Here is a 24,967-nt window from a genome sequence, read left to right on the forward strand (position 1 = left end):
TCGCGCTGGTGGCATCGCGGAGTGCTTAGTCAGCCAGTGAATCTTTCGGCCTACTTTCTGATCTTGGACCCGCGTAAAGTGCTCCAGGTGCACGTCAGGAGCTAAAACACGGGCCCCACCCAATTTTTTAGCGTGCCATCTGCCTTCTGAGGCAATCTTCATATCGCGAGCCTGATGGTTCACTGTATCGCCAGATCATTGCGCTGGACTACATCCTGGATGAACGTCTCACAAAACAAGCGAGGCAGTCGACTGAGGTTCCCCGTGTCTTGCGCCATGTGAACGGCGTACCCCTGCCGTTCTTCTTTTTCAAGGTTCTTGCTCTTAAAACTATTTGTTTTAACTACAGCCGCTCTTTCAACAGCACTTGTACCCGTCCTACTGCCCACCACAACTGCCTGTCGTTACTGGCGGATGGGTTCGCCTCAATTTGACTGCGCTTCAATGCCTACAGGGTCTTCTTTAACAAGCACCAACTCCGCCTCGTCCGATAACTTTTCACCAGTCAGACCCCTCACCACTCACACATCGCTCATATTGCCTGCCACCTCACGCCTCACTCGCGCCCTTTCTCTCGACGGCCACCCATCATGGAGTCGGCCGCAGAAGCCGACGACGACCCGCGGGCGTGGTCAATCGACCGAGTTGTCTATGAACTGTGCCACGCGCCAACTCCACAATGGTTGCCTTCGGTCCATTCTCAGTACAAACAGAATCGCCAGGCGCTTGAGCCTACCTTCCGGCAGAATGATATTGATGGAGACAGTCTCCTGACCCTGGAAATGCCGGCCCTGAAGGAAGAACTTGGAATTGCCTCATACGGCATCCGGAATGTCATCATGAAAGCTATCAATTTCTTCCGAGCCAAGTCCAATAGCTATCAGCAGACGTTGTTCCAAGTGGACAATATTGCCAGGATGCAGTCAAGCACATTCCCGTCTCCTCAGATCACGCACCCGCGGTTCTCGGCAGTGCCCCAGTCACCCGCATTCTACGGCATTGGCATGCACCCTTCCATTGAGACCCGTCATACTCCTTCACCTTCGCTTGCCAGTGGTTTCGGGCAACAACGAGCCCCCCTACCACCACCTCTTCCCCCTCCTGATCCACTAAAACTTTCCGGACCGGAGCTCATGGCACCTAGACTTACAGACAAATCCCACAGAAGTGCAGATCTTCCGAACATACCTGCAACTAGACCGACGCGAAAGCTAGAACCGAGTTGCGCTGCAGCACCTCGCGCCGGAGAGGCCGATTCCAGAACAGACCACGAAACGCAGCCGTTTGGCCCACTACCTCAAGAGCAACATGATGCAAAAGCAGGTGGCAAGAAGAGGATCGCACCGACTCTCATTGGCCACCTACCCGAGAGTGCCCCTTTGATGTTAAGCGATGAAGGCTACCTTGCAGCAAACGCAGTCCCTGTACAGGACATATTCTACTACAAAAGATCGACAACAATGGAGGGTGACGACACTTATCGTGTTTCTCTTGATGACAACCGGCAATTTGACGTCTCGATCCGAGTCCCAAGTGGCCAACGACGTGCAGTTGCCCGCCTTATGAGGTCCTTCCTCCGACGTGGGACCGAGATATTGCCTAGCAGTGGATTGCGCGTCAAGGTGCCTTATGACGAGTCACTGGTCCAGGGTCCTTCCTCGAGCCAGTACTTCACACTGTTCTTGCCAGGCAGCCAGCTGCCGCAGGTGCGCAGCGTTGCAGAATATCCGGAGCTGAGGACTCTGCATTTGAGCAAGGTTCGCAAGGGCCGACGATCTGTCCCGAACACCACTCAGGAAGAACACCACGCTCATGGCGAAGAAGATGAAGCGGTGAGTGCTCGGGGAGGAGTGGTTAGTTCTGACTTGGACTATCTTCTTGCCAAATATCCACCCCAGGACTGGGATGCGGGGCTTCCGCTGTATGGCGATTCCGGTGATGAAGGTGATTACGACGAAGCTACTTGGAGAGAGATGGAAGAGGAGAAGGCGGAGGAGGCGGAACTTCGCAGTCGTCCCGCCGACCTGACTCCTGCTCAAGTGGAAACTGCAATCAACGAGGCAGTGGAAGACTTCAAGCGCGAATGGTGGGCGACGAAACTGGCCACTGTTCAGAAAAGAGCATATCGCCACTGGACAGAAGCAGCCCGCATCAAGAACCGCCAGCCCAAGATTCAGTACTTCAGGAAGTTCAAGGATCACTGCTTGCAGAGGATGATCAAACTTAGGCGCGAGGTAGCTGGCAACACCTGGCGCAATGCAGCTGAAGTCAAGAAACAGTGTCAAGTCCTTGAGGTGACAGTACATCAACACGAGGAATACAGCTACTACGGCCAGGTCATGTTGCAGGATGCACCCCCAGAGAAACCCACCAAAGAAGCTCTGTCGAAGGTATATGCGCGGAGGCAACACGATCTCGAGGCAGGAGAGGAGATCATAGAGTCGGAGCCAGAGGCATACTCAGAGGACGATGATCATAACTTCATTGATGATAATGCTATCGACGACAATTCTTCCGATCTCGGATCCATTCATCATGATCCTGAGGCAGAGGAGTGGAACCCGGAAAATTGGAAACCGGTCAATATAGCAGACAAAGGGGTGCCAGAACCCACTATCGCCGAAGCAGGACCTCCTTTGGTCACACGAAACTCTCCTGTCGAGGACGCATTGATGCCTGATGCCAGTGCAGACGACGCGGACGCGGAGAGTGATGATGAGGACGATGTCATCACGCCAAATCGACGGAAGACCGAACTCATTATCGGCCAGCCGGCTCCTCAAACGCCGATTCCCAGACGTCCAGCTCCTTTTACCAAGCCAAAACCCTCTCTCACAGGGGAGGCCGGATCTTCAGACAATTCTGACCTGGACCGCAACCCACGTCTTCCCAAGTCCAGGTATGGCGACCGTGGACGATCTACCGCTGCACCTATAGATTTGACCCTTGACAGCCCTTGTTCAGGGCTGGAGAGAACTTCTAGTACGCCATCGAGCGATTTCAGCGTCCACACCCCGAAGCTCAATCCGGTCAAAGTTGAGAAACATAAGACAACGCCCAGCGATGTCTCTGAAACTGCGGATACTCGCCAACGTCACACCTCCCCACACGATGATACGAATCTGCCAAAGTGGGACGATGTTGACGGAATGAGGGAGGTACATTGGTCCGAGATGGAGCCTGCGGACACTCGGCGAGCGCTTGCAAAGTGTGTCTACATCCTGACAGAGCGTTGTGCTACCGATTTAGCTTCATTCCTGACCACATTATCCACTGATGAAGTTAGAGAGAGGTGCATAGCCGAAGGAGTTGCAATCATCCATACGACGAAAAACTTCCGGATCACGGGGGTTTCTCTTGACGATACATTCAATGCTTCGATGGTGGTCTTGCTTTACATCACACATTGCACTGGCTACAATGCTCTGCAAAACCCTGTAAGACAGGTTCACAGAGATCAGGCATCTAAAGAACAAGACACAGCCATCCGTCCTTTCTACAAAACTCTAGCAAAACTCCTTCAGCTCCGTTTCGAGCATGACGCACAAAAGAAAGGGCAGAAGAGAAAGAGGGAACCAAAGGCTCTGTCCGAAGTTGAGATGCTTGATGACACGGAGACCGAAATTGCTGACTATATATCGACGGATGACCTGGAACCAGCTGTCCGACCTTCTTCTCATAAGAAACGAAAGCGCAAAGTCGAACAGAGTCAAGAAGCCATGTCCCAGCAGTACAATGACAAGATGCGTATCCAAGCGCAAGAAAAGCGCCGCAAAGACATGGCAAAGAAGCTTGCAATGATGCAGCCCGACGGCACTGCTGAATCTCATGTCATCATCAACACGGAGGAGCCATTTATCGAGCTCCATGAGCATATTGCTGGCCGCGTCAAACCACATCAAGTCGCCGGACTGCAGTTCATGTGGCGGGAGATCATTGAAGACCCGAAACACCAAGGCTGCATCCTGGCACACACCATGGGACTTGGCAAGACAATGCAGGTGGTGTCACTGCTTGTAACCATCTCCCTGTGTACCCAAAGCAGTGACCCGAAAGTCAGGCAACTCATTCCTGATCATCTTCAACGAAACCGAACTCTGATTCTCGCGCCTGCATCTTTACTCAATAACTGGGAGGATGAGCTTCTCATGTGGACGCCTCAAGGAACCAGCATTCTCGGCGCTATCCACAAGTGTGACCTGCCAGGAGCAAGAGACAACAACCGAGCCATCTGGAATTGGTCCAAGAAGGGCGGCGTATTACTTATGGGCTACGAGCGCTTCCGATCAACAATCACAAACAGCATCAAGGAGAAAAAGAAGGGTACTGCCGCAGGTGATTTTGAGGAGATTTTGCTGGAAACGCCGAGCATTGTCATTGCGGATGAGGCACACACACTCAAAAACCCCAAGTCAAAGATCAACGAATATGCGAAGCGGTTCAAGACTATCAGTCGCATTGCCCTCACAGGGTCGCCTCTCAACAACCATCTCGAGGAGTACCATACCTTAGTGGACTGGATCGCTCCTGGGTATTTGGGCACTATGGTTCAGTTTCGTGTCAAATATTCGGAGCCCATCAGAGACGGTCTCTGGTCTGATAGCACTGCATACGAAAAGCGGCTCGCGCTTCGCAAGCTGCATGTGCTGAAGAGAGATCTCGACCCCAAGATCAACCGAGCTGATATCACTGCCGTTGAACAGGATATGCCTTCGAAGACGGAGTTTTTCATCACGATACCCCTCACTGCACTGCAGACGGAAGCATACAACATCTATGTGCGCCATATGGTGCAAGCCTATGCTCTTATGGGGACGGGAAGTGGGCATGCCAGGGTTTGGGATTGGATTGCAATGCTGTCATGGCTTTGCCACCATCCTGCTGGATTTGTGACCAAACTCAAAGAGCGTCAGAGAAAGGCACTGGAAGGCAAGGACGTGCGCAATCAGACCAGCAATGGCGAAGACCTGAATGAAAGCTCAGACGAGGCGCCAGTTGTTGAGGAAGGTAGGACACCAGAAGCGATCAAGGAGGATACCGACGTCGACGTTACGGGCCCCATGCGTCAGGCGATGGAGGCCGTCTTACAGATCCTTCCCGACATCAACGACCGGACAGCTCTATTCGATCCATCTCTGTCCTACCGTACACTCGCTGTGCAGCGCATTGTGGAAAAGGCCACGGAAGCTGGAGACAAGACCTTGATCTTCAGTCACAGTATCCCCACGCTAAACTACCTCGCGGACATGCTGCAAGCTATGAACTGCTCGTTCTGCCGAATCGACGGCCAGACAAAGGTCTCGGAACGACAAGCACAGGTGAAAGAGTTCAACGAAAAGAACCGCTACCAAGTCTTCTTGATCTCGATGCGAGCTGGTGGCCTGGGACTGAACCTGCAGGGCGCAAATCGTGTGATCGTGTTTGATTTCAGCTTCAACCCGATCTGGGAGCAACAGGCCATTGGCCGGGCATACCGTCTGAACCAGAAGCGACCAGTCTTTGTCTATCGGTTTCAAGCTGGAGGCACCTTTGAGGACAAATTGTTCAATACTGCCGTCTTCAAGACTCAACTCTTTGGACGCGTGGTCGACAAGAAGGCTCCGAGACCCAATGCCAGCAAGAAGACCGACATGCAGTACCTTTTTCCAGTCAAAGAGATCCCACAAGAAGATTTCAGTGAGAGTCTTGGCAAGGACCCGAAAGTGCTCGACGCCATCATCCACGATCTCGGGTTTGTCCGTAGCATTGTCTTAACCGAGACTTTTCAGAAGGAGGACGATGAGCGCCTGGATGCGGAGGAGCAGAAGGCGGCCGAGGAAGAATATGAGAATGAGCGTCTGCAGCGAGACGACCCTGTGGCGTGGCGACTGGCGCAGGCGCGCAAGCAGCAACAGCTACAGCAGGCCGCGTTCCATCCTCCGCCTTCAACGACGCCGCACCTGCCAAACGGTTCAGCGACCACCCCTTTCCGATTCCCAGCCAGCTCTGGTCTTCCGCGATCTAAACAGTACAGCCTTGTACAGCCACCATTTGGCAGAGATGACATGAGGAAATTGGCACAGCCGCAACGACCTCAGCCTAACCAGAACTCCGACAGCCCCGGTGTGCGCGGCGCATACGACGATACCTACTGGAGCTTCAGTCGGATCGATCGCCCTGCGTCCAGTGATAGTAATGACAGTCGGTCTGGGTGGCTGAAGAGGTGACAACGAAAAGTGGCAGAGCGATATGGCAGCGATCGGTCAAGCTGTATTTGTCCAATAGTGATTTCGTTTTCTTTCCCGCGTTGAGCTTGCTATGGTCCTGCGATTGTTTACAGAAGATACCCCCTTGAGCATCCTCCACGATTTCACGAATTACGGTGCATGGCGAGTGACAGGAGGACGGGGCACACGGGCATGTGATTGGGCAGGGAGTTCAGAGATTGTCATTCCAGTCATGGACATGCTGTGCCGGATGGATCATTCCGGGGGTGGAGCCGATGTACTGTATGCGGCACGGTTCAGTATTGCGATGGACGGTTGCTGCACGACAAGGGCCCAGCCGGAATAGATACAGGTGACAAGGCCAAATAAACTGGGCTCAAAGATTCGTCATCATCCACCCCAGGATGTGATACTATAGACTGTGCTTTGCATGGTCCTTGAGTGTAGACCCGTGAACGAATATCGTGAGTGACAGACACCATACCGATTGCCTGTTTGATGAGGCCGAGAAGGTATCGTCCATGTCTGACAAAAGCCCCCCACAAGGCCTCGTCCACGTTCATCATGCATGTAATTACGGGGCAAGCACCCGAAATACACACCGGTCTGACGCTGACATGCCCTTTTCATGCTCTCGTTCTTCTGGGCCCCCTTCACCGGTGTCATCTTACATGGCATGAGATATCATACACAGCATATAACCTAGCCGCCAACCAGCCGAATCTCCCCATAGAAGACCACCAAGGCGAAAACTCCAGCACACCCTCAACACTCGAAGTACACCACCCACCATCAGATTGTTGCCCGGCTCCCAACTTCGCGACATGACAACGGAAAGGCGGCCGCTCCAATCTCAAATCTCACCCAACATCTTCATACACGCCGGGACAAAGCCTCGGACACCTCGATATGAACGGACAGAGGAGCGGAACGCGAGGCGAAGATCAAGATCAAGGTCATCACCATCACGGCAGGACGAGGACGGGGACAGCAACGGCGGTGACGACGACGACGACGAGGTATCTTCAACTACCACGCGAAGATGCCGATCCCGACCCCGATCCCGATCCGCATTGAAATCCCAGCTCCGCCTCGTCTTCTTCATCACAGGCAACCCCGGCCTCGTGGCGTATTATCATCCCTTCCTGTCGTTTGTCGTGCGGGATCTCACGGAGCAGAAGCGGGAACGCTGCGCGGATGCTGATGCGGATGTCGTTGTGGTGGTGGGGATGAGTCTTGGTGGGTTCGACGTCCGCAGTACGCATGGGACGCATGGCGGAGAGGGCGCAAGGAAGCGGCGCGGTGGCGGTGCTGGCGCCGGTTCATATTCAAAGGCAGACTCGCATCCAGGTTCACGTTCACGTTCAGACTCCGCCTCTCTACACGAGTGGGAAGAGCAAAGGTTGCTCTATCCCGCGACGTTCAAGCGTGGGGGCGGAAAGTTGTTCACGTTGCGCGATCAGGTCGATCTCAGCTACGCGAGGGTGGAGGATTTGGTGGACAGAATACAACACGAGCAGGATGGTCAGCCTGTGGAAGTGGATGTGGTATTGATGGGTCATAGTGTTGGGGCTTATATCTGTCTGGAGGTGGTCCGATTATGGCATGAACGGCATACAGCAGGACAAGATATTCAGACGAGCTCTAATACGAGTACTCCGGCCAAAGTCACGCTCAGCTCAAGGTCAGCGCCACTCTGGTCACCCACGGCGTGTATCCTTCTCACGCCCACAATCCAAGACATACATCTCTCGCCCTCTGGGCTCATAGCCACGCCACTTCTCACGAACCTTCCATTCCTGCCATTTTTGGCTCAAATCCTGGTCCGTTCCGTCCTCTTGCGACTCGTTCCTGCGTCATGGTTTGCCGCGCTCGTTTCACGTGTGACGGGTATGCAGCCGGGTAGCCATGGACTCGAAGCCACGTTGGTCTTCCTGAGAAGTGAAGAAGGTGTCGAGCAAGCGTTGCACATGGCAAGCTGGGAGATGGAAGAGATTCGACAGAATCGGTGGGGGACGGAAGTTTGGGGAGCGAGCCATGGTGAAACTTTGGCGGTTGCTGCTGAAGAGAAACGGTACCCAAGTCCGAGACTGTTCTTCTGGTTCTCCAAGGATGACCACTGGGTTGCAGAGATGACGAAAAAGGCTATCATCGAGGGTCAAGCTCCAGGGACTGCTGTACACCGACGCCATGTTGCTGGTTCGGCAGAGACAGCAGAGACTGATGAGATCGCGGTCCAGGTCGACGGCACAAAAGAAACCTTTGGTGCGAGTCCAACCATCCGTATCCTGGAGTCAGAAGGACTGCAGCATGCGTGGTGTTTGGCCCAGAGCGAGATCGTGGCGAAAGGGGTCCGACAGTGGTTGTAAGAACTGTGGGCTGACGATTCATGATCCCGCCAGCAAGCAACAAATCAAGCAGCTCCGTCCTATCGAGCCCCAAGACCCGCTCTCCTAAAGAGGTCGCCCAGAATATCAGGTTGTCGCTGGTCCATCATTGACTGTGGAGGCTGTTGAATTTGACCATCATATTCATGCCCTCTCACGCTAAAAGCGGCGTCATTCGCCCTTTGCTGGCCGAAGCGCTGCTGCAGAGAGATCTGGTGGCCAGCGCCAGGAGCATTCCCCTGGTGATTGTTCAACGCCTCCCCCGCCTGCTGAATGTGCCCATTTGTATGCTGAGCGGTGGCCGCGGAGGCAGCGGCCTCAGCAGCTTGACGGCTGGCGCCCGCATGGTCGGCGAGCGACTTCATGAGCTCGCCATTCAACTGCATGGCATTTTCAGTCGAGGTTCCGGGACCATCGTGGAATATGTAGACACCGTAGATCTTCTGCTCATGGCCTTCTTTGAAACTGATGATGACGTATTCACCTGTTATCTCAACCCCGGCATTTTCACCTTCTCTCAGCTCGGCCTCGAAGTTGTCCAACCCCCGCCGGTTCAGTACGATTGTCGAGTACCTGTCTTCGCCGTACGGTCCGGGCGTGAGCTCGCAAATGAACAGCGAACCCTCCACACCTGTTTTGGTCCATTCGGGTTGTGGCAATGGAGAAAACTCATAGACCACCGCATACGGAGCTATCGAGAGGATGGACTTTATCTGCGGATTGTGTCTGTTGAGGACAGCGAGGTTCAGCTCCTCATTGGTACGGTCGGGAGGGGGTGGCTTGGTAGGATAGTCTGATTGATAGCCTTGGTTGTCCGACTCATAGTCTGAGACCACGACAGGCATCTGAGCAGCACGCGGAGCGACTGAAGGAACCGGTGCAACTGGGGGCGTGGTGGCATCAGCTGCGGCTGCGGACGTGGGTGCAGGTGCAGGTGCCGGTGCCGATGCGTATATTGACTGCTGTGACTGTGATTGCAACTGTGACAGGGGAGGGTAGCGGGGGAAGTCGACAGACTGCTGCCGCCGTGATTGTCCTGAGCGTCGGTTGGAATGCGACATGGCCGGACGGTCACAGCCTGCGAACGTGGGACAAAGCCAATATGGAACCCAGTGACCTACCTGATGGGTAGGTACGTGCCTTGACTTCTGGACCTGACAGGAGGGTCCACCACTACTGTACAGGGTAGAACATCAAGATGATCGCAGTGAGACCATATTAGCAACACTCCACGAGTATCGCGTCGGGCTCTTGACGATTCGCAGTCAATAAAGAGGAAAGAGAAGCGGGAAGAAGCATCACGTGCCGCTCACCTGAAACACGCCGCTTTAGACACGCGTCGCACCCAGTCCGCCCGTCTTCTTACTCTTCCATTACCTTTGCTACCTTCTTCTTCCCACCCGCGTTAATGAAGATGCACGTCTCAAGACGACCACGGTTGACCTGGTGATCGGTAACGGTGGATCTTTGACGAGACACTGTTTGGGAGAGGATTATCTCCTATCCCTCTACATCTAACGCCTGGCTCTACTGCAAAGACTTCGTACAGATATACCCAGTATCTTTAAGCCGAGATCTAAATCCACACCTACCCTCCAGTACCGCTATCATAGTCTCGGAAGAGGCACGGGCTGTCGGCTGCTCAAGATGTGGACGGGCTCATCTCCAATCTCGTCCATCTTGTCCTCCAGCAGTCTCGTCATCCGCGCCACAATGTCCTGGTACTTGGGGTCGTCGTAGACGTTGAACAGCTCTAACGGATCTTCCTGGCAATCAAACAGCTCCCACTCTTTATAGTCCTCTCCACCGGGCCGTGCACCTTCGACCCCCATATCCTCGCAGTACCAATAGATCAGCTTGTATCTCTGATCCCGCACGCCGTAGTGCGCATATGCTTCGTGGATGATGTCGTTGTGCATCCAGTACCGGTGGTAGGCGACTTGCTTCCAATCCTCGATGGCCTCGCCCCTTAACAACCTCCGGAAACTCTGGCCTTGCATGTAGTTGGGTTTTCTGGCTGCGGCATAGTCCAAGAACAAGGGCGCAAAGTCGACGTTGTTGACGAGATCATTGTTCACGCTGCCGGGCCTGATCTCGCGCGGATACCGGCACAGAAACGGCATCTGGAAGCTCTCCTCGTACATGAAGCGTTTGTCGAACCAGCCATGCTCGCCGAGAAAGAAGCCCTGATCCGACGTGTAGATGACGACCGTATCCTCTGCTTGACCCGTCTCGTCGAGCCAGTCCAGCAGCCTTGCGACATTGTCGTCTAGGCTCTGAATGGTCCGCAAATACCGCTGCATGTAGCGCTGGAACTTGAACTCGGCCAGGTCCTTGTCGTTGGCAAAGGTAAAGACCGTGCCCTCGTCCGCGTCGATCAGGCGCAGCCCCGGGGCATTGTTCGGGATCTTGCGAGCACCATCCCACATCATCTCGCCGAGCTGCCTCCTCCCGCCGTCGGACTGCACGAGGCCGAGATCCTTGTACGTCAAATCATCCGCGACTCGCATCTTCGCGATCTTGGCCGCCCTGGCTCGGTTCTTGTAGTCGTCCGAGAACGTGTCGGGGACCTTGATTTCGTCTCTGTACAGGTTCTTGTACCTGTCATGACATTCCCAGCTTCGGTGCGGTGCTTTGTGGTGGCACATGAGGAACCAAGGCTTATTGCCCCGTCTCTCGCCCAGCCAGGCCAGCGACTTATCCGTGATGATATCCGTAGCATATCCCTCCGTCACGCGCTCGTGCCCGTCCATGTCGATGAAGGTCGGATCCCAGTAGTCGCCCTGCCCTGGCAGGACGCTCCAGTAATCGAACCCACTGGGCTGACACGACTTGCCCTCGCCGAGATGCCACTTCCCGATCATGGCCGTGTCGTAGCCCGCCGTGCGGAGATGCTTGGCCACGTTCGGCAGGTTCTTGTTGATCTTGCTGTCCAGCGTGACGACGCCGTTGACGTGGTTATACGTGCCCGTCAAGATGGCCGCTCGGGAAGGCGTGCATATCGAGTTGGTCACGTAGCAGTGATTCAGCAGCATGCCTTCTTTGGCCAGACGATCTAGGTTCGGCGTGTGGTTGATGTTCGCGCCGTACGCGGAAATCGCTTTCGACGCGTGGTCATCGGCCATGATGAAGAGGATGTTGGGTCGCTTTGGTTGAGCCATAGTTGAGTAATTGCCAAGTTCCGCGTCGATGTGATTCTTCTCGTGGTAGGTGCACGCGACGACTTCAGAGTCGATTCTCACCACAATGGTCTGCTACGTTGATCAAGGTGCCCAGGACGATACTTCCACATACCACTGGAAAATGCCCGAGGCAAGAGATGAGTGAGATGTATATTGAAGACTCTCGGAGGAGGACCAAAATTCCAGATTCTCAATCAAGCGTGGGCAAAAGACGGCCTTTCCTACTGTGTACTCAGCGAAGAGACGCTGTACGGGTATCGGGCCAGGTCGCCATCTCGTGAGATGATCGCCGTCCCCTGGCCATATGTCTGGGATTCCAGAAGCCGAGTCGTGGTTCTGCAATGACCGATGTTCCGGCATTTTTGGTTGGCACTGTCGGCGCCACCTGTGGGAAGGAACCTTAAGTGCCAGCGCTACGGATGTCGGTCGACAAAGGCGGGAGTGTGCAGTGTGCTTGGGCGTTCGGTGGCACCAGTGGGCTGGGTCTTGTCAAGCAGCGGAAGTCGGTCGACGAAGGGCGGGAGTGTGCAGTGTGCCTCCTGTGGAAGCGTTCGGTGGGCCCCCGAGGCCGGACTTGAGACGCCGCGGCGGATGTCGGTCGCTGACCTTGAAATTACCGGAAGGACGAGACTTGGCTTGGTGTTGCTTGTGTTGTCCCCCACTGTCTACGCTCATGGTCACGGTATGGACGGGAACGGTTACGGAGTAGAGGCATAGGAATGTGGGGTAGCCATAATGTATGGAAAGAAACCTCTGCGCTTATTCTTGTGAAGCTGATATGTACGGCGCACCTAGGTATTTGCTATATGTACAGGCGGAGACCCGACCGAATCCACACTTTTCGTGACCATGCTGTCACGGTCCATCTCGCCCGTCTTCTTCTCACCATATCTGACCTCCAGACCGATGGTACCAGTTCCAAATCTAACCTTATAGACTGATGGTGGCATTCTTCAAGTCCGCCATCCTGGAGCTTGACCCCACCCAAAAGGTGTAATGGCCCGAATCCACCTGATACTTAGCATTGTTGTAGTATCCCAGATCCGCCTTGTCGATGACGAATTTCACCTGTCGCGCCTCGCCAGGCTGCAGTTCCACCTTTTGAAACCGCACCAGTCTCTTGTTGGGCAATTCAATGTCCGAGTACTGCTGCCGGAAATAGACTTGGACCACTTCCTTGCCAGCCACGTTGCCGGTATTGGTGATGGTGCAAAAGATGGAGATGGAGCCACCGCTTGAGTTTGAGTTTGTGACTTGAGGCCCCGAGATGTCAAATGTCGTGTAGCTGAGACCGTAACCGAATGCCATGGGAGCGCCGTCTCGGTTGAGACAAGGCAAGTTCCAGTCGCCGGCACAGACAGTTGAGTCGGTAGGATCGGACCCACCGCCTCCCACGTTGTCCGACGGGAGGAAATCGTAGTAGATCGGAAACGCTCCATCCGCTTGCGGCATGCTGATGGTGAGCTTGCCGCTAGGGTTGACTTGGCCCGTGATGATCTCGACGAGGGCATCGGCAGAGAACTCGCCTCCAAGGAACTGGTGAAGAATAGCATTGCAGCGCATGGTTGAATTATTCAAGACAAAGGCTTGACCACCGTTCAGCACAAGAATGGTCGGGACGCCCGTGTCGAGCACCGCGTCCAAGAGCTGTTGCTGGTTGCCCGGGAAAGCCAGGCTGGCGTGACTGTAGAATTCGCCGTCGGTTCGCTGGTTCACTGCGGCGTCTTGAGAATAAACAGATAAAGAGCCTAGTGATACAATGGCGACGCCAGCTGCCTTGGCGACGGCGACTGCCTCTTGTATCCCAGCCGTGTCATTGGGACTTGTGGTCCGGATGTCCACGCCTTTGACGTAACGAACGTTCCCAGCACCCATGCGGGCTTCCAAACTGCCTCTTAGAGTACGTCCGTACTCTGGGTTCGCGCTTGTCGTCGGAGCGTAGGAGCCCGGGTCAATGATATCTCCAAAGGGTCCGATCAGCGCGACCTGTGAGAAATTTGCCTGCGGAAGGAAGCCGTCATTGCTGAGCAATACGATTGCTTCTCGTGAAGCTCGACGATTGACGTCCAAGTGTTGAGGTGCACGCAGGGTCCGGTTCAGGTTTTCCATAGTCGGCAGAGGAAGGTCAAACATGGCCGTGTCGAACTTGATGATCAGGTGCTGACGGGCTGCTTCGTTCACGAGGTCCACGATCTCCTGATCGCTCGAGCTGTTGACCAGGTATGGGAAGCAAGCGGGTTGCCCAGGGGCCAGCTCGAGCTGGAGGCCGGCGCGCAGCGCTTTGATGGCGGCATCCTTGTACGACGAGGCCACATTGGATTCGGTGTACAGATGTAAAATCCCCATGGCATCCGACATGATCAGACCGGTGAAGCCCATCTCTGACCGCAGCATGTCCTGGATTAGAGCAGTATTCATCGACATGGGAATCCGGTCGACGGAGGAATAAGAGATCATGATCGATGCAGGCTTCTCCTTGAGGACCCTGATATAAGGAATGGCCAGGTCATTGTATAGGTGATTGACGCCGCCGTCCATGCTGGCCGTGTTCACACCACCCGAGCCTTGTCCGTACAGGAAGTGCTTGACCGTCGTGGCCACCTTCATGTGACCGCCCTCGTCACGTTCCTGCATGGTTTTGACGTATTGAGCAGCGAACTCGCCGACTAGGTAGACATCTTCGCCATACCTATGCTGAGTTTAGTCAAAGGGTTTGGGCACCACACCTTCGACTTACATCTCCCCAACACGGCCGTTTCTGGGTTCCTTTGCGATGTCCAGCTCTGGGCTCAGTACCCAGTGTGTTCCTAGTGCCATATTCTCGTCGCGGATGGATGCCACGATTTCCTCGTACAGCGGGAGGTTCCAGGAAGTAGACAAGGACAGCGTCGCAGGGAAGAGAGTACCTCCAGGCACATAGATGCTGTTGACAGAGTCCGTAACCGTGATCCACGGGACCTTGGAACTGTTCAGCTGCTCCTCCCGAACCATGTTGGCATACGGCAGAACATCTTGAGCCTGGTTGAGCTGCGACCCGTAGCTCAAAATCCCATGTTGCAAAGGGTACAGGGCCTCCCAAGCTGTGCGGTTAAAGGTGGCATTGGCCCCGAGTAGGCGTCGAATGCCGCCCATTTGCGCAATCTTCTCCTCCCAACTCAGTTGAGGCAACAGGGCGTCGGCTCGCTGCGCAGCTGGTAGCGTCGTGTCCTGCCATGTCGGATCCCCTTGCCGCGGCAGCAGTACAGCGGACAAGGCCGTGGAGATGTCGAGAGCGAGCAGACAAAACAAGAATCCAGCCATGTTTCCTCAACAGCGTTGTGGTGTTTTGCTGAGCGACAGAACCGTTCCCTTCATGGGCTTTATATCTGTGGCCATTTGACCCAAGGTCCCGAGTCTGCACATCTTCGCATAGAGAACCGAGTACTCCGTATACGCCGGTGGAACCTTGTCATAGGTGCCCGAGAACATGACGAATTTACAGTCCGGGGTTGCGGGGCGAGCCATGTCGGTGCAGGATGCAGAAGAGAGCTACGGATGTCGGTCGGTGCTAGTTAGGCGTCGCCATTCTCGCTAAAGTCTCGTAATCCCACGGAAAGTCGGCTGGGGCGAGTCTTCTTCGTAGGCCGCACCTCCGAAGCTCATGTAGTACCAAAGTATCTTGTCGAAGCGCAGTCGGTGGAAGGTGGGTTTTGAATGCAGATCAATCTCTGTTCGCTAAGCGGGACCTAGTCTCGACGATGCCGTTTCAATGCGTGAAGCGTGGTTTTCTGCCCAGTTTCAACAACGCAGTATGCTCATGTTCAGTATAGTTTGAGACAGAGAGTTCCATCGCATCAAGTTCACGGGCTTCACCGGGGACACACCTGCCATGGCATTGATATGACGTGCAGCCTCCGGCAAAGTCCCCTTACACTTTCCCCATTCCAATCTCCAGCCCACGACTTCCTCCTGTGTAACTCTTCCTCACCATCCAAAGCGGCTTATAACGTCGGAGCTACCGGTGGCTGCTTCCTCAGATTGATCTGACTCCGATTATCAGCAACACGACAGGCGGTCATGCTTTCGCCTCGACGTGACTCGAAGCCAAGTCCTTCTTCGCGAACTCGAGCTCGTGCTCGGCGGCTTCGATATTGGCAGCACCCATCTGTGTCTTTGTCGAGCCGAAGAGTGCCTCCATATCTTCGAGAGCTTTTCCAGTCGTCTAGAAACTAGTCAGCCTGATGGTCGCTGCCGAACACAGGTTTCTTACCTCTTTGATAACCAACCACGCGTAAACTACCAGCGCCGCGTTAAAGATGGCGAACATCAGGAACGTTCTCCACCCGAGATTGTCGACGGCGTGCGGAGTGGCCTGGGAAAAGACAAAATTAAAGAGCCACTGCGTGGCGGTGCCGATGGCGATGCCAATTTCTCGAGTCCGGTTGGAGAAGATTTCGCCCGTGTACAGCCACGAGACGGGGCCGAACGACATGTTGTACGCAGCTAGAGCGAGATTAGCTTGCGAAGCAGCAGAATAGCTGAGCTTCCATACCTGCTTCCAGATAGATCATAGTGATAGAAGCCGCACCCGCAGGCGACACGCTGGTCGCGTCCTTGCTGGGTGAATGGGTTGCGGTAAGGCACGCCACGATTAGCATCAACGATCCCATGGCAAACGCGCCGCCCATCAAGGCCTTCTTTCGCCCGATCCTTTCGACCAAGAACGCGAGGAAAATGAAACAGGACACCACTTTGATGACGCCGAAGAAACCGCTGACGAGCAGTTTGGAGTCTCCAGCGCCGACTGTCTGGAATACCTGTGGTGCGTAGTAAGCGAGGGAAGTGTTACCAGTTAGCTGAACGCCAATTTGTAATGTCACAACCACGAAAACACGCCATCGGTTAGCTGGCAGCAGCATCTCTCGCCAGGTAAGTCCTTCTGTGGCTTGAACCTCGGCATCGATTCCAGCGAGAATCTCTGTCATCCTACACACCATCAGTACCGGCTCCATCGGAAAAGGCGGATTTCATACTCAGCGCGAACCTCTTCGCTATCGCCGCCGCGAACCCAGATGAGCGATTTCATCGCAGCCTCGTGTTGACCACCCTTAGCAAGCCACCGAGTACTTTCGGGGAGAATAAGCATGCCCAACCCAAGAATGCCGCCGGGGACAAGTTGCAGCCCAACCGGTATTTGCCACTGGCGAGTCTCAGAAGCCAGCTTCGTCGACACGGCATAGTTGACCCAGTAGCTAGTCATGACTCCGAGCGTGAAGAAGAACTGAAACATACTGCCGAGCTGACCACGTGTGTTCTTCGGAGCCATTTCGGCGCTGAACATGGGGATCATGACCGTGGCCATGCCCACACCAATACCTGACACTACCCGGGCGGCGTAGAAAGCTCCAATGTGATGCGTGTTGATGGTTTGGACGACGGCACCCACGCTGCGGTAACAAATGATTAGTTTTATTGAGGCCAAGCATGAACAAAGATACGTAGTTGAAGATCTTGCCACGAGAAAGGATCATCAGGGAAGAGCTCAAGGACACATACCAGAAAATGGCAGAGGCTAGTGCGATTGACCAACGCCGCCCGAATCGTGCGGTAAATGGCCAGGTGAAGAAACAGGCGAAGAACGCTGCGAACCTGTCAGCTACCTCCTAGGGTGTCACGTAAAAGCCGCACCTCCAGCTTGAAGAAGGCTGTTGGAGTTCGAGGCCACAGTGGTCTTCTGCTTGTTGCTATACCGGAAGTCATTCTGGAAGGACTGGAGAGTGAGGACGCCGCCAATGATACCGGTGTCGTAAGCGAAAAGAAACGAGCCGACACAGCAGACTCCCACAAGGAAGAAGGCTCGAAAAGTACCAAGTCGAGAAGACATGATGAAAGCGTAGTAAGTGGTGAGCCTGCAATGTTCGCGATGGCCGCAGGATGGACAACAAGCCAGACAACCCGGCGCAGCAGGGTCGTCGGTATAAGTAAGCTTGACAAGTCCGACAGTTCTCACGTCCGTCAAAATTAGATCTTCAGTAGTCTCCCTACCACATGGCTTCAATAATCTGGAGGGCGTTCGGCACTAACCGTGGAGAGGATTCAGCGCTAAACGTGGAGAGGAGGGGGAATCAACTGACGCCTAGAATTCCGCCTCGGGAATTACTCGACCGACATCCTGATAGCAGTTCCACCTGTCGACCGACATCCGTGGCCTGCGTCCAGAGGCGAGCTTTCCACCACAGGCTAGCGGGAATGAGGTCTTGCCGGCGGTCGGGTTGCGAATGGTGCCAGCCCGCGCAGAGAACCGCAGAATGCAAGGATCGACAGATGACCCCGAAACTTCGAGTCTCGGTCGTGCCGGACCTCCTCGGTGCATTATGGGAAGCAGATGCGCAGAGAGTCGAGAAAGGGCTGGTATGTCAATTCACAGAACAGCTTAATCTGGAAGTTGGAAAACTTCGAAGCAACGGTGGACTGGCTTTTGGGCATGCCTTATACTCCACAAGGTATCCCCATTCACACCCATGGGAACAAGAGTGTCTGTAAGGAGAATGCAGGCAGATCTTCATATCCAGGGCTTTGTTGCACCTGCGCATCAGGCTGTGGCACATAGCCCAGTGACGAGTCAGCTCGTATAGACCAACCTTGTTCCAGCGACAGAACCTTGTACATATTACGGTGTCGAACCGATGGGATCTCAGTACTGACACTAGACGGAGAAACCACAGCCGGGGGTTCTCCATCCTCGAAATCTGCTTGTCGTAGCAGACTGTGTATTGCCAAACGTTGTTTTGCTCGCGCCACCTCCGATAGCAGCGGATCTCGGCTTTGCTCGTTAGATGCGGATCTCACAGTGAGATGAGTCCAGTCGTTGGGAGAAGTGTCGCACTTGGATATCAAATTTTCGAGGTCTTTCAAAATCGGGCCGGCAGGTGTCGAGTGTCGGAAGAACCGCTTGATGGCAGCCAAACACAACTCTGCTCGACTAATGGCATACTCCTTCGAGAATCGGACTCCACTAGGTTGTGCATGTGCAAGGAACAATACAAGCCGGCACGCGTGGTAGCCACAGATTGCCGTGTCGTATTCCAGGACCGGAGTGTTTGTGCTGTGTAAATTAACATCCGACAGCGTTTGAATCATCGACAGAGCACTTTCTGAGCACATCTGAACCGCATCACTCATGGCTTCCGGATCAAGATCTGCAAGGACTATTGACGGAGCGGCCTCGGGATAGCCCTTGAGCAGTAAGCGATAGAGGTCGCAGCGACACTGATGCCATGATAGGTGCATCGCCAAATGCCTGGCCAGCCACGGGGTTGATACACACCTCAATACACCGGTGCTTGGGGACGTTGGATCCACCGGCATTTGAATGCGCAGTTGGCCTAGCTCATTATGTAGGCTGCGAACCAACTTGAGGAACTGAGGAAATGGCTCGTCACAGAGAGCGATCGAGCGAGTCAATTTCATGATGTCTCTCCGCATCGAAGTCAGTCTGACAAACAGCATGTAAGACCCCCCTTCCATTGGTACAGCCGGTGCCTTGTCCTGAAATTGCTCTTCACGACAAGGAAGTTGTAGATAGACATTCTCAAGTGGTAAAAGTTCGTACTCGGGTAGTCCAATGGAGAAATACAGCTCCAAAATTTTCAACGACCACAGTGTGCGCCGTCGTACCTCGTTGCTGATGGGGTCGAGGTCATGTCTTTCATGATTGAGCCTCATCGCCGCGGCGGCTCTAGCAGCAAGACCTGCGAGCATGAAGGCTCTGTGCGACGCGCCGGTAGCCGTGCGGTATGCAATGCAGAGGATCAAGGCTTGAAGTCGTGCCATGCTTGGCCTTTCGAGCTGCTGCCACACTAATTCCTCACTTCGAGAAATCCAGGAGAGGCTCCGATCTCGGCTCTCTGGCTCCGTGTATCGCTGAGAGGTAGTGGTGCCACATATTGCAAAGACCAGTGCCTCGTCCAAAGAGCCTTCCGCCAGGCGCTCTCTAGTGGTTCGGGGGTGGAGGAAGGAAAAGGAGGGTACGGGATAAAGGACTTGGAAAAACTCCTTCACAAGGCGGCTCGTCGACTGATCAGGTCCAAAAAGGGGAGCATGTCCAGTGAAAGTGTAATTAGGACTCTGGGACACGCTCGAATCGAGTTCCGTAGGCCCATCGTCAAGTCGTGCGGCAGCCGGTTCTGACGAAATTGCCATGCTTTCAGGGTGCAGGCTCACGGGCCTACCATGCTCTTGAAGCGTTGACTCTTCAGGCTGATATGGAGGAGCGTAAGCACAAGGCCATTTCTTCTTGACGCAATTCGCACATTGAGGTACACCCTGATTGCAGCGACTCTTCTGTTTGCGGCATTGCAAACACGCGTTTCCAGCGCGAAGTTTTCGAGGTTGGTTTGGTGCTACATTGGGACAAGGACTTGGGGCTTCGTCATACGCTCCGTGGGCAAGACTGCATGCAAAACCGAGCCTTTGGCAAGGTTCGCAGCCTGGAGATCTCCCATGGCAGCGCACTTTCCGATGATAACACTGCTCGCAGCTCTTCTTCGTTCTCCTGGCAGACAGCCGGTGTATACTCATCTTTCACTGTTGGTCGAGCCATGGGCGATGGAGTCTAGGAGACTTGGAAGCCTCGGTAATATCGGAGTACAAGAAAGCATGAAGAAGCTTCGAGCTCGCGAGTTTGATCGAGGTTAGCATCGATTCATAGAGATCAAGAGGTCGTTATGATCGCTGGAGCTTACCCCACATTTCTATGGCTGCCGAGGTACGGTCAAGCAGTGTCAACCACTGGCAAACAATCAGGGCCTGACTTAAACCCAAAGAAGGTGAGCACCGAGACGAGGCTGAAGACGCTTGCTGGCGCCCCAACAAGGGAAAGCGCGACCCCGGGGTTGTCCATTGGCGTGTCGATCTCGCCGTGTTTCCCCTTAATTTTTGAAAAGTGCAGCTTCACGTCGTTGTCCTTCGCTTCACCGTCAGCGCCGTGCGTCTCTTTATCCTCCTTCTCTTCTACACCTCTGATTAGTCGCTTAGCCGTGTCAACCGCATCGCCTTGCAGCGTCGTCTTTTTTTGGCCAGCGCCCAGCTCATCGCTTAGTTGTTCGCCAACATGTCTTCACCCATGAATGCGGTATGTCCATGTCCTCATCTTGACCCCTGACCACCGTGACCGACGACACCTTCCTTGACCATGAACTCAACTAACCGTATGCGTATTGCGCGACTGAAGGTGCGGCGGAAGAAGAATGTCAAGAAGGGCATCCAGTTCTGTCTCATGGTCTGCGGCGCAAGTGGGACTGGTACGTGCTTCTCTACTCTTCTCAACTCGCTTTCGTCTGACCCCTGTACTGACTCAAACAACAAGGCCGGACCACCTTTGTCAACACCCTTTGTGGAAAGCGAGTCCTCCAGCCCAAAGACGCAGACGACGCAGCCAATGCTCACCTCGAGGAAGGCGTCAGAATCAAGCCAGTCACTGTTGGTACGTGCAAGAAATAGCTACATCATAAGAGAGGTCTGTGGTCTGACCGCCACATACAGAGCTGGAATTGGATGAGGAGGGCACCCGCGTGTCTTTGACCATCGTCGACACCCCCGGCTTCGGCGACCAGATTGACAACGAATCGGCCTTTGGCGAAATTGTAGGCCATCTCGAGAGACAGTACGACGATATCCTGGCCGAGGAGTCTCGTATCAAGAGAAACCCTCGATTCCGTGACAATCGCATCCACGCTCTTCTCTACTTCATCACGCCAACTGGTCACGGTCTGCGCGAGCTTGATATTGAGTTGATGAAGCGTCTTTCTCCACGTGTCAACGTCATCCCAGTCATCGGCAAGGCCGATTCGCTGACCCCTGCCGAATTGGCTGAGTCGAAGAAATTGGTCATGGAAGACATTGAACACTACCGAATCCCAGTCTACAACTTCCCCTACGACATTGAAGAAGACGACGAAGACACCGTTGAGGAGAATGCAGAGCTACGTGGCTTGATGCCTTTCGCCATTGTGGGTTCAGAGGACATTATCGAGATTGGCGGGCGCCGGGTTCGCGCACGACAGTACCCGTGGGGCATTGTTGAAGTCGACAACCCTCGTCACTCGGATTTCCTGGCGATTCGTAGCGCCCTCTTGCACTCCCATCTTGCCGACCTCAAAGAAATCACCCACGACTTCCTCTACGAGAATTACAGAACGGAGAAACTCAGCAAGAGTGTGGAAGGAGGCGTCTCGTACGTACCCACAACTCGTTGCTTTTTGTGCCGCTTGACTAACGTTTTGTGCCACAGAGCCCAAGATTCGTCCATCAACCCTGAAGACCTCGCCAACCAATCAGTCCGCCTCAAGGAAGAGCAGCTGCGACGTGAAGAGGAAAAACTGAGGGAGATCGAAGTGAAGTGAGTAACCCCACTCTCTGGAAGACGACTATCTTTCAGCTCTCATCGTGATTGTTCCGTCGATATGGGCACCGGCTAACAAGCGTCCACAGAGTGCAACGCGAAATCAACGAGAAGCGACAAGAGCTCCTGGCACGCGAGAGCCAGCTCAGAGAGATCGAAGCCCGCATGCAGCGTGAGCAATCAGTCGGAATGGGAGAAGACCTGAACGGCCACGGCGAGTAAGAGGCGCAAGAATGCGACACTGGGAGGCAGCCGGGGAAGACGGAAGACGTGTCAACAGGGCGGTCTCATGCAGGCATGGGTCGAACGTAGGGTGAGGCTTGAGCAGAATCGCAGTCAGGTGAGACTGGCAATGGGGGCTTCATGGCTTCGGCAGAGAGACAATGCGGTCATGTTCAGCCAGGTCAGTGGCTCAATTGCTTGTCAGCGATGGATAATTATGCAGCAGAGTACATTCTTCTAATTAGCGGTGAATGAGAGAGGCAAATGATGAGATGCCCTCTTTCCTTTTTCTGATGCGCTGGAGCATGCATGCGTGCTGCATTTTTTCAGTGGTGACCATGTACGGGCGTGGTGACTGGGTGGCATGGGCAGCCCTCGAGAGGCCCGAACCTTTCCTGCCGCAGCCTAACACTTGACCAACATCCCATTCGCTGGTGCCTGACAGACAGACCTTCTGACCGTGTGCCGCCTCCCAAGTCCGACCCGGTTTGGTGATGCGGTGCACGGACGGAAGCCCGGAAGGTGACGGCCTGTTGGGCTCACAGGCTACAAGCTCTCAGCTCGATGGCAACAGCGAGCGTGGGGTGCATGCAGCCCGGTGAGTTGCACCCCAATCAGCTGAACGATGGACGGCTGCGAGTCAAACCGTTTGGTGACGGGGGTGTCGCTGCATTCTAGAAGCGCGGTGCCCCTCCTCCGCAAAACGCTTCCAGCCTGCCAGTTGCACGACAGAAAGGCTTGACTCGATATCCAAGGTCGGCTGTCTCACCTGCGAGCTGCACCACGACATCACTGTTCACACCGGTTCTTTCAGTCTGACCACTGCCAGGGAATCCACTGAATTAAATCGCGCACTGTGTACCCAGACCTAACTCGGACCTTCATCTGATAGAGGGTAGACGCATGATGAATGGAGGCGTGACAACTCGTCTGGGAAGTATAGCCTAACGAGGCAGGAATGAGTGTGCGGCCAGAGTTCAGAGCGAATCCAGGCAACAATCTCCCAAGCACCCAGACGACCATGACTCGAGGTGAGCTTCACGAAGAGGCAACTAACCGGTGGTCCACTCAGGCAATAATGAAGCAGCATTCAGGGTACAGTGAGGGGATGATTGTGCGCTCACTTTCCTAGCCTAGTGCGTGGGGGGCGACCTCTTGCAGCGACACCAAAGAGGGCAACACCCTTGGGATCACAATCGGCGCGGAGTGCATACTGCAATGCACAAGGTCTGTGGCTGCAGTAGCCTTGACCGAAGCGAGCTGAGGGCGGAAGCAGTAAGGGACCGTGGGTTAGCACAAGAGAAAGACCTCAACACTCGGACAGGGAACGTTTGAGACGATTGTTCAGAATGGTCAAGGTGATCGTTATTCCCAAGTGTATCACTGCCAGGACACTCACAACAGGGTGAGATTATCCTCAAAAACCCTTCAGGCCAGCGGCTCTCGATAGCCGAGTCCTCGTGATCGACAAGCCCATTCTGCCAGCAGCGCAAATCCGGCACGCGGTTATCAGGTTGGCATCATCCCCCACGCTTTCTCACTTGCACCTGCCGATCGTGCATTTACAGCTTCCGTGCCAGTCGATCAACGGTGGAAAAACAATGTGAGAAGCATCGATGCTTGTCTATTCTAACTAGTATTATGCGGAGCCTCATCTCGTTGCCCAACAGTGCTGTCAATAGCTTAACTTGCTTCTTAAATGCTCCACTGCTGATCTTAGCATAGTCGTGCCTTGTCTTCCGAGCGATTCCGTCGAAGAGAGTCGCTTGAACACTCCTCCAACTCGTCATCGAGACTCCGTTCACTCAAATCTTCGATAACCTGCCAATCAGGCTGTTCGGGTCTCGCGGTACATAGGTGTGTCCTTCACAGCATCATCCTCATAAATAGAACAACACCGGGCGAGCGTGCCGTATGATGCCCCGACTCGTCGGAGCGTCTGGGCGACCAACATCAAAGCCGTTGAGCAGCCAGATCAGGGTCAGACGCGGAAGGGGAAGAGCCGGTCTGAGACATCATTCCCAACCACTGACACGGCGAGTGGCAGCCACGCGGAGCAAGACTCTTCTGAGTCTCCCAAGAGAACAACATCCAGTCGACCGACTATCGTTGTGTCTCGCCGGTTGAACCGCCGAACTCAATGAGCGCAAGCTTATCTTCAAGAACCTTAATAAGAATCTGGACCCGCTTGCTGGAAAAGACAACATCCCGCCCTCTGTCGGTTCTCGCCCCACGGGAAATCGCCATTTGTCCCAGTACCTCCTGCGTATCCTGGGACCGTGTTACAGACTCCAGTTGCTGCACTATTCGTTCATACTGCGTCTGTGGCATATTCGCTTAAGTCCTCAGACGAGGGATCACGCCTCGATAATATCAGAGTACTCTTGTTCGGGAAGCCCCACCATAAGGATCTAAACTCACCACAGTCAAATATTCGACCTCGGACGAGATCCAGTCCTCCCCCATACTCCAACTCAACATCAACCTTTTCAGGTGCCGTCAAGTCGGAGGACCTACCTCGGTTATCTCTCTTCGCACGCTCAAACCTCCCTCGCTGTTCAAGCTGGCTCATCTCCGGCTGCTGTTTGT

General features: G+C 54.4%; 8 protein-coding genes across 8 annotated transcripts; 3 read left to right on the plus strand and 5 right to left on the minus strand.

The window, feature by feature from the left end:
• Window positions 1-590: 590 nt before the first annotated feature.
• A1O7_03315 (uncharacterized protein) lies at window positions 591-6,206 on the plus strand (the record flags this gene model as incomplete). The annotated part of the gene is made up of 1 exon (XM_007757337.1): window positions 591-6,206. One exon carries the CDS (start codon window positions 591-593, stop codon window positions 6,204-6,206), a length of 5,616 nt encoding a protein of 1,871 aa, XP_007755527.1.
• An 824-nt stretch (window positions 6,207-7,030) lies between these two features.
• A1O7_03316 (uncharacterized protein) lies at window positions 7,031-8,575 on the plus strand (the record flags this gene model as incomplete). The annotated part of the gene is made up of 1 exon (XM_007757338.1): window positions 7,031-8,575. The coding sequence occupies one exon, from the start codon at window positions 7,031-7,033 to the stop codon at window positions 8,573-8,575; it is 1,545 nt and encodes a 514-aa protein (XP_007755528.1).
• A 59-nt stretch (window positions 8,576-8,634) lies between these two features.
• A1O7_03317 (uncharacterized protein) lies at window positions 8,635-9,654 on the minus strand (the record flags this gene model as incomplete). Its single annotated transcript, XM_007757339.1, has 1 exon — window positions 8,635-9,654. The coding sequence occupies one exon, from the start codon at window positions 9,652-9,654 to the stop codon at window positions 8,635-8,637; it is 1,020 nt and encodes a 339-aa protein (XP_007755529.1).
• Window positions 9,655-10,200: 546 nt separating this feature from the next.
• A1O7_03318 (uncharacterized protein) lies at window positions 10,201-11,754 on the minus strand (the record flags this gene model as incomplete). Its single annotated transcript, XM_007757340.1, has 1 exon — window positions 10,201-11,754. The coding sequence occupies one exon, from the start codon at window positions 11,752-11,754 to the stop codon at window positions 10,201-10,203; it is 1,554 nt and encodes a 517-aa protein (XP_007755530.1).
• A 951-nt stretch (window positions 11,755-12,705) lies between these two features.
• A1O7_03319 (uncharacterized protein) lies at window positions 12,706-15,075 on the minus strand (the record flags this gene model as incomplete). Its single annotated transcript, XM_007757341.1, has 2 exons — window positions 12,706-14,464; window positions 14,513-15,075. The coding sequence occupies 2 exons, from the start codon at window positions 15,073-15,075 to the stop codon at window positions 12,706-12,708; spliced, it is 2,322 nt and encodes a 773-aa protein (XP_007755531.1).
• Window positions 15,076-15,829: 754 nt separating this feature from the next.
• On the minus strand, window positions 15,830-17,638 carry A1O7_03320 (uncharacterized protein; the record flags this gene model as incomplete). Its single annotated transcript, XM_007757342.1, has 6 exons — window positions 15,830-15,976; window positions 16,025-16,257; window positions 16,307-16,740; window positions 16,788-17,201; window positions 17,311-17,395; window positions 17,443-17,638. 6 exons carry the CDS (start codon window positions 17,636-17,638, stop codon window positions 15,830-15,832), a joined length of 1,509 nt encoding a protein of 502 aa, XP_007755532.1.
• Window positions 17,639-18,267: 629 nt separating this feature from the next.
• Window positions 18,268-19,587, minus strand: A1O7_03321 (uncharacterized protein; the record flags this gene model as incomplete). Its single annotated transcript, XM_007757343.1, has 1 exon — window positions 18,268-19,587. The coding sequence occupies one exon, from the start codon at window positions 19,585-19,587 to the stop codon at window positions 18,268-18,270; it is 1,320 nt and encodes a 439-aa protein (XP_007755533.1).
• A 1,360-nt stretch (window positions 19,588-20,947) lies between these two features.
• On the plus strand, window positions 20,948-22,378 carry A1O7_03322 (uncharacterized protein; the record flags this gene model as incomplete). The annotated part of the gene is made up of 5 exons (XM_007757344.1): window positions 20,948-21,056; window positions 21,122-21,238; window positions 21,298-21,988; window positions 22,046-22,153; window positions 22,246-22,378. The coding sequence occupies 5 exons, from the start codon at window positions 20,948-20,950 to the stop codon at window positions 22,376-22,378; spliced, it is 1,158 nt and encodes a 385-aa protein (XP_007755534.1).
• Window positions 22,379-24,967: the final 2,589 nt, after the last annotated feature.

The sequence above is a fragment of the Cladophialophora yegresii genome (genome assembly GCF_000585515.1).
Source record: "Cladophialophora yegresii CBS 114405 chromosome Unknown aczIN-supercont1.2, whole genome shotgun sequence".
Lineage (NCBI taxonomy): Eukaryota > Fungi > Ascomycota > Eurotiomycetes > Chaetothyriales > Herpotrichiellaceae > Cladophialophora > Cladophialophora yegresii.